The sequence below is a fragment of the Oncorhynchus kisutch genome, linkage group LG4 (genome assembly GCF_002021735.2).
Source record: "Oncorhynchus kisutch isolate 150728-3 linkage group LG4, Okis_V2, whole genome shotgun sequence".
Classification (NCBI taxonomy): domain Eukaryota; kingdom Metazoa; phylum Chordata; class Actinopteri; order Salmoniformes; family Salmonidae; genus Oncorhynchus; species Oncorhynchus kisutch.
The window spans coordinates 83,037,381-83,047,096 of NC_034177.2; the positions used below are offsets into that span (position 1 = coordinate 83,037,381).

At 41.9% G+C, this 9,716-nt stretch overlaps 1 protein-coding gene across 1 annotated transcript in view; it reads left to right on the forward strand.

Annotated features, from left to right (window-relative positions):
* LOC109879375 (secreted frizzled-related protein 5) overlaps positions 1-8,991 on the forward strand; it is a gene marked incomplete at its 3' end in the record, with an annotated part of 22,215 nt that extends 13,224 nt beyond the window's left edge. The window contains exon 2 of the mRNA XM_031821906.1: positions 8,899-8,991. Coding sequence (XP_031677766.1) covers positions 8,899-8,991 — 93 coding nt within the window. The remainder of the gene's footprint in view (positions 1-8,898) is intronic.
* Positions 8,992-9,716: the final 725 nt, after the last annotated feature.

Here is a 9,716-nt window from a genome sequence, read left to right on the forward strand (position 1 = left end):
AGCTAACTATATCTAACCATGCGCTAACTATCATGAGCTACCTATATCTAACCATGGGCTAACTATCATGAGCTAACTATATCTAACCATGTGCTAACTATCATGAGCTAACTATATCTAACCATGCGCTAACTATCATGACCTAACTATATCTAACCATGCACTAACTATCATGAGCTAACTATATATTTTTATTTTATTTATTTTATTTCACCTTTATTTAACCAGGTAGGCTAGTTGAGAACAAGTTCTCATTTGCAACTGCGACCTGGCCAAGATAAAGCATAGCAGTGTGAACAGACGACACAGAGTTACACATGGAGTAAACAATTAACAATTCTAACCATATCTAACCATGCCCTAACTATCATGAGCTAACTATATATAACCATGAGTGAACTATATCCAACCATACCAAGCTTACTCCCACTGCCCCATAAGAACATACTATATGTTACACTGGTAGATGTACCTACAACCACATCCTTACCCCCTGCTGTCTCCCCTCCTGCTCTCTTTCTCTCTTTCCCAAACCTTTGTTCTGTAGATCAATGAACTGACACACACACACACGCACACACACACACACACACACACACACACACACACACACACACACACACACACACACACACACACACACACACACACACACACACACACACACACACACACACACACACACACACACACACACACACACGCACACGCACACAGACATGCTCATAGGCACAGACACACACAAACACACACACCATGCCTCAAAACTAAAATATACAACTTCTCAAATTAAAACATTTTCTCCAGTAATTGCAGTGCAAACATTAATCAGGATCATGCACTATATATTCCCTCTACAGCAAATAACTTCTGACAGTCTGCTTCTAAACAAATGCTACAGTCTAGACCAGGAACTTAAACAGCACAGTGTTACAGTCTAGACCAGGGACTCAAACAGCACAGTGTTACAGTCTAGACCAGGGACTCAAACAGCACAGTGTTACAGTCTAGGCCAGGGACTAAAACAGCACAGTGTTACAGTCTAGACCAGGGACTAAAACAGCACAGTGTTACAGTCTAGACCAGGGACTCAAACAGGCTGTTCTGTATACTGAATGAACCAATTGATTCTCTACTCTACTACCCTATTCTGCTCTATACTCTACTCTACTACCCTATTCTGCTCTATACTCTACTCTACTACTCTACTACCCTATTCTGCTCTAAACTCTACTCTACTACCCTATTCTGCTCTATACTCTACTCTACTCTACCACCATAACCCCGCTCTATACTCTACTATCCTGTTCTGCTCTCTACTCTACTATATTACCCTTCGCTTCTCTCTACTCTATGCTATACTCTGCTCCACTCTACTCTACTCTGCGCTCCTATACTCTACTATACTCTGCACTATACTCTACTCTACTCTACTACCCTAGCATGTCTATACTGTACTCTACTCTGCTGCCCTACTCTGGTCTATACTCTCCTATACTCTACTCTGCTGTATATTATACTCTACTCTGCTAACCTACTCCACTCTCTACTCTGCGCTATACTCCACTCTGCTCTATATTATACTCTACTCAACAACCCTACTCTGCTCTATATTATACTCTACTCTACTACCCTACTCTGCTCTCTACTCTGCGCTCTACTCTACTCTACTCTACTCTATTCTGCTCTGCTCTGCTCTATATTATACTCTACTCTACTACCCTAATCTGCTCTCTACTCTGTGATATACTCTACTACCCTAGTTTGCTCTATATTGTTCTCTACTCAACTCTACTATCCTACTCTGCTGTATACACTACTCTACTCCACTCTACTCTCCCATTCTGCTCTATACTCTACTCTCCCATTCTATTCTATACTCTGCTCCACTCTACTCTGCTACTCTGCTCTACCCTACACCCAGAGTATAGTTACTCTGCTCTATACTCTACTCTATTCCACTAACCTGGCTTGCTCTATACAGTACTCTATTCTACTACCCTGCTCTGCTCTATACTCTACTCTACTCTACTCTGCTCTGCTCTCCACTCTGCGCTCTACTCTGCTCTACTCTAATCTACTCCACTCTGCTCTATACTCTACTCTACTATCTACTCTATGCGCTGCTCTGCTCTGCACTACTCTACTCTGCTCTTTTCTACTCTGCCCTGTTCTACTCTGCTTGCTCTACTCTGCCCTACACTCTGCTCTGCTCTACTTTACTCTAGTCTGTTCTATACTATACTCTACTCTGCACTCTGCTCAACTCTGCTCTATACTCTACTCTGCTCTACTCTGCACTGTTCTACTGTGCTTTTCTCTACTCTACTCTATTACCCTTAACTGTTCTCCACTCTGTGCTATACTCTGCTCTACTCTACTCTACTCGATTACCCTAGCTTGCTTTATACTGTTCTCTACTCTACTATCCAAATCTGCTCTCTACTCTACTCTACTCTACTCTACTCTATATTCTGCTGTACTCTACTATTGTCTATACTCAACTTTACTACCCTACTCTCTACTCTACTATGCTCTACTCTACTCTAGTCTATTCTGCTCTCCTATACTCTCATCCACTCTACTCTATACTCTACTCTACTCTACTTGACTCTACTCTACTCTATTCCACTAACCTGGCTTGCTCTATACAGTACTCTATTCTACTACCATGCTCTGCTCTATACTCTACTCTACTCTACTCTCCACTCTGAGCTATACTCTGCTCTACTCTAATCTACTCCACTCTGCTCTACACTCTACTCTACTCTATACTCTACTCTACTATCTACTCTATGCTCTGCTCTGCACTGCTCTATTCTGCTCTTTTCTACTCTGCCCTGTTCTACTCTGCTTGCTCTACTCTACTCTGCCCCACACTCTGCTCTACTCTACTCTGCCATATACTCTGCTCTACTCTGCCCTATACTCTGCTCTGCTCTACTTTACTCTAGTCTGTTCTATACTCTACTCTGCACTCTGCTCAACTCTGCTCTATACTCTACTCTGCTCTACTCTGCACTGTTCTACTGTGCTTTGCTCTACTCTACTCTATTACCCTTAACTGCTCTCCACTCTGTGCTATACTCTGCTCTACTCGACTCTACTCTACCCGACTACCCTAGCTTGCTCTATACTGTTCTCTACTCTACTACCCAAATCTGCTCTATACTCTACTCTACTACCCCATTCTGCTCTATATTCTGCTCCACTCTACTCGTGCCTATACTCAATTATACTACCCTACTCTGCTCACTACTCTACTCTGCTCTGCTCTACTCTACTCTCCTATACTCACCTCCTCTCTGCTCTCCTCTACACTACTCTGCTCTGCTCTGCTCTGCTCTACTCTACTCTACTCTACTCTACTCTACTCTACTCTACTCTACTCTACTCTACTACCCTGGCTTGCTCTATACTGTACTCTACTATCCTGTTCTGCTCTATACTACCCTACTCTGCTCTATACTATGCTCTAATCTACTCCACTCCACTCTGCTCTACTTTACCCTACCCTACTCTACTCTGGTCTGTATTCCGCTCTACTCTACTCTAGTCTGCTCTACTCTATACTCTACTCTACTCTGCTCTATACTCTACTCTATATTTTAATCTACTCTGCTCTATATATTCTACTCTACTCATTCTCTACTCATATTCTACTCTGCTCATTACTCTACTCTACTCTACTCTACTCTGAGCTACACTCCACTATACTCTATACTATACTGTGCCCTGCTCTGTAAAGCACTCTACTCTGCTCTCTACTCTATTCTGCTCTACTCTTCTCTGCTCTACTCTGCTATACTCTGCTCAGTTCTACTCTGCTTGCTCTACTCTACTATGTTCTATACTCTGCTCTACTCCAGTCTACTCTGCCCTATACTCTACTCTCATCTGCTCTATACTCCTCTACTCTGCTCTGCTCTATACTTATCTACTTTGCTCTATACTCTACTGTGCTCTACACTGCACTGTTCTACTCTGCTTTGCTCTACTCTGCTCTGCTCTGTACTCTGCTCTACTCTAATCTAGTCTGCTCTACTCTATACTCTACTCTACTCTGCCCTATACTCTACTCTACTATCTACTCTATAATCTGCTCTACACCCTGCTCTACTCTGCTCTATACTCTGCTCTGCTCTACTCTACTCTGCCCTGTACTCTGCTCTACTCTAGTCTGCTCTACTCTATTCTCTACTCTCCTCTGCAATGTACTTTACTCTACTCTACTCTGGTCTATAATCTATAGTCTACTCTACTCTATACCCTACACTTGTCTGCTCATTACTCTATTCTACTCTGATCTATACTCTGCTCTGCTCTATACTCTATTATACCCTGCTGTATACACCACTCTACTCTTTACTCTACTCTCTACTCAACTCTGCTCTACTCTGCTCTGTTGTACTCTGCTTGCTCTACTCTACTCTGCTCTATACTATGCTCTACTCTACTCTACTCTACTCTGCTCTATACTCTGCTCCACTCCAATATATACTCTGCTCCACTCTGCTCTACACTCTGCTCTACTCTATACTTGACTATGCGCTACCATATATATATACTATATATATATATATATACTCTATACCCTACACTTGTCTGCTCATTACTCTATTCTACTCTGATCTATACTCTACTCTGCTCTATACTCTGCTCTACTCTGCTCTACACTACTCTAATTAGCCCTATACTGTGCTCTACTCTGTTCTATACTCTGTTTTACTCTACCTTACTATACCCTATTGCTATACTCTGCTATATACTTTGCAATATACGCTGCTCTACTCTGCTCTATACTCTATGCTACTCTACTCTGCTCTGCTCTACTCTGTTGTCTGCCCTATACTCTGCTCTAATCCTCTCTATACTATGCTTTACTCTGCTCTATACTCTGCTCTATAATCTGCTCTTCACTATACTATACTCCGCTCTATACTCTACTATACTCTACTCTACTCTATTCTAATCTGCTCTATACTCTGCTCTGCTCTGCTCCGCTCTACTCTAGTATGCCCTATACTCTGCTTTACTCTGCTCTATACTCCAATATACTCTTCTCTACTCAACTCTACTCTGCTCTATTCTCTGCTCTATTCTGCTCTACTCTGTTCTGCATAATACTCTTCTCTACTCTGCTCTATACTCTGCTCTACTCTACTTTCATTTACTCTTCTCTGCCCTAAAATCTACACTATACTCTGCTCTGCTCTACTCTATACTCTGCTCTACTCTACTCTGCTCTACTCTGCTCGAAACTCTACTCTACTCTGCTGTACCTGACTCTACTCTGCTTCTACTCTGCTCTATACTCTACTCTGTTCTAATCTGCACTCCTCGACTCTACTCTGCTCTACTCAGCTCTATACTCGGAAAAATACTATACTCTGTACTCTGCTCTACTCTGCTCTATACTCTACTCTGCTCTACTCTACTTTATACTCCACTGTACTCTTTTTCTATAATCTGCTCTACTCTACTCTGCTCTGCTCTATACTGTACTTTACCCTACTCTGTTCTGATCTACTTCGTACTCCGCTCTACTCTGCATAATACTCTTCTCTACTCTGCTCTATATTCTGCTCTAAACTACTCTCATTTACTCTTCTCTGCTATATAATCTACTCCACTCTGCTCTTTAATTTACAATATACTCTTATCTGCTCTACTCTATACTCTGCCGTATTCTACTTCGCTCTGCTCTACTCTGCTCTATACTCAGCTCTACTCTGCTCTATACTCTGCTCTACTTGACTCTACTCTGCTTTATACTATGCTGTACTCTTTTCTATACTCGGCCCTACTCTATACTGTACTATACTCTACTCTGTTCCGCTCTAAACTCTGCTATTCTCTATACTCTACTCTGCTCTGTACTCTACTATACTCAGCTATATGCTCTACTCTACTCTATACTCTGCTCTAGTCTGTTCTATGCTCCACTCTCTATACGCTACTTTTCTCTGCTCTATACTCGACTATACTCTGCTATATTCTCCATTCTAATCTGCTGTTTACTCGGCACTACTCTGTTCTAAGCTCTCCTCCGCTCGATACACTACAATTACATGCCCTATACTCCACTATACTCTGCTCTATACTATACTCTACTCTGCTCTATACTCTACTATACTCTGCTCTATACTCTACTATACTCTGCTCTATACTCTACTCTGCTCTATACTCTACTCTGCTCTATACTCTACTATACTCTGCTCTATACTCTACCATACTCTGCTCTATACTCTACTCTGCTATATACTCTACTATACTCTGCCCTATACTCTACTATACTCTGCTCTATACTCTGCTCTGCTCTATACTCTACTCTGCCCTATACTCCACTATACTCTGCTCTGCTCTATACTCTACTCTGCCCTATACTCCACTATACTCTGCTCTATACTCTACCATACTCTGCTCTATACTCCACTATACTCTGCTCTATACTCTACTCCACTCCACACTCCACTATACTCTGCTCTATACTCTACTCCACCATACTCTGCTCTATACTCAACTATACTCTGCTCTATACTCCGCTATACTCTGCTCTATACTATACTCTGCTCTATACTCTACTATACTCTGCTCTATACTCCACTATACTCTGCTCCGTACTCTGCTCTGCTCTATACTCTACTATACTCTGCTCTATACTATACTCTGCTCTATACTCTACTATGCTCTGCTCTATACTCTACTCTGCTCTATACTCTACTATACTCTGCTCTATACTCTACTCTGCTCTATACTCTACTATACTCTGCTCTATACTCTACCCTGCTCTATACTCTACTATACTCCGCTCTATACTCTACTCTGCTCTATACTCTACTATACTCTGCTCTATACTATACTCTGCTCTATACTCTACTATACTCTGCTCTATACTCTACTCTGCTCTATACTCTACTATACTCTGCTCTATACTATACTCTGCTCTATACTCTACTATACTCTGCTCTATACTCCACTATACTCTGCTCTATACTCTGCTCTGCCCTATACTCTACTATACCCAGCTCTATACTCTACTCTGCTCTATACTCTACTATACTCTGCTCTATACTCTACCCTGCTCTATACTCTACTATACTCTGCTCTATACTCTACTCTGCTCTATACTCTACTATACTCTGCTCTATACTATACTCTGCTCTATACTCTACTATACTCTGCTCTATACTCTACTCTGCTCTATACTCTACTATACTCTGCTCTATACTATACTCTGCTCTATACTCTACTATACTCTGCTCTATACTCCACTATACTCTGCTCTATACTCTGCTCTGCCCTATACTCTACTATACCCTGCTCTATACTCTACTATACTCTGCTCTATACTCCACTATACTCTGCTCTATACTATACTCTGCTCTATACTATACTCTGCCCTGTGCTCCACTATACTCTGCTCTATACCCTACTATACTCTGCTCTATAACCCACTATACTCTGCACTATACTCTACTATACTCTGCTCTATACTCCACTATACTCTGCTCTATACTCTGCTCTGCTCTATACTCTACCCTGCTCTATACTCTACTATACTCTGCTCTATACTCTACTCTGCTCTATACTCCACTATACTCTGCTCTATACTCTACTCTGCTCTATACTCCACTATACTCTGCTCTATACTATACTCTGCTCTATACTCCACTATACTCTGCTCTATACTCTACTCTGCTCTATACTCCGCTATACTCTGCTCTATGCTATACTCTGCTCTATACTCCACTATACTCTGCTCTATACTCTACTCTGCTCTATACTCCACTATACTCTGCTCTATACTATACTCTGCTCTATACTCCCCTATACTCCGCTATATACTCTACTATACTCTGCTCTATACTCCACTATACTCTGCTTTATACTCTACTGCACTCTGCTCTATACTCCACTATACTCTGCTCTATACTCTACTCTGCTCTGTACTCCACTATACTCTGCTCTATACTATGCTCTGCTCTATACTACACTATACTCTGCTCTATACTCTACTATACTCTGCTCTATACTCTAATATACTCTGCTCTATACTCCACTATACTCTGCTCTATACTCCACTATACTCTGCACTGTACTCTGCTCTGCTCTATACTCTACTCTGCTCTATACTCTACTACTCTGCTCTATACTCTCCTATACTCTGCTCCATACTATACTCTGCTCTATACTATACTATGCTCTGCTCTATACTCTACTATACTCTGCTCTATACTCTACTATACTCTGCTCTATACTCTACTATACTCTGCTCTATACTCTACTATACTTCGCTCTATACTCCACTATACTCTGCTCTACACTGTACTCTGCTCTATACTATACTATACTCTGCTCTATACTCTGCTCTATACTCTGCTCTATACTCTACTATAATCTGCTCTATACTATACTCTGCTCTATACTCCACTATACTCTGCTCTATACTCCACTAGACTCTGCTCTATACTATACTCTGCTCGATACTATACTATACTATGCTCTATACTATGCTATACTCTGCTCTATACTCTACTGTACTCTGCTCTATACTATACTATACTCTGCCCTATACTCCACTATACTCTGCTCTATACTCTACTGTACTCTGCTCTATACAGTACTCTACTCTACTCCCTTCTTGCTGCTGATTATATGAACCATCTAATTATCCTCTACTGTACCTGTAGTCTAAGCTAGCTACAATTATGACATGTATTGTAGGCTCCTAAACCCAACAACTACCGTCATTGTCAAGAGCTTCGGATCTCTTGGTGTAACAGCTGAGGTGTTGGGTTGACGGTCCGAAGGTCCAAGGCTCAAACCCCAGGTGGGACTGCACTCTGACTTTGCTACAATATCAATCATTCTCCTCTCTCTCTCTTTTCTCCCCAGCATCTAAAGTCTGTCCTCCGTGTGATAACCAACTGAAAGCTGACAATATCATGGAGCATTACTGTGCCAGCGACTTTGGTAAGTGCTACACACACACACACACACACACACACACACACACACACACACACACACACACACACACACACACACACACACACACACACACACACACACACACACACACACACACACACACACACACACACACACACACACACTCAAACATGTGGCAGAGCTAGTCAGTTTCTAGGAGCAGCCTTGTGATGTGTGTAGTTAAATGAGACCATGGTTCTAGTTTGACTACATACAGTAGATTGTCTTCTCACACACTAACACACACGCGCACACGCACACACACACACACACGCACACACACACTAACGCACAAACTAACAGACACACACACACACTAACGCACAAACTAACAGACACACACACACACACACAAATCTCACTCCAGAGACGATGACAGTAATGAGAAACACAATGTTGAGGGCTCACAGCCACAATACAACAGTACTCCTCACACACACACACAAACTTTCCATCACACACACACACACAAACTCTCACACGCATGCATGCAAGCATGCACGGAGACACAAACACACACAGATATGCAGACTCCCTCACGCATAGACAAGCAGAAATTGTTAAGGACTACATCAGCTAACCGCCACATCACCACCACATGTAACTGGTGAGGAGAACCATGATAATGAATCCATTACAATATGGGATACATACAATAACTCTGATAGAATGACAACAGTATGTCCTGTGTCAGGAAGTCCAGTTAGCAGGCTGCTAAGCTC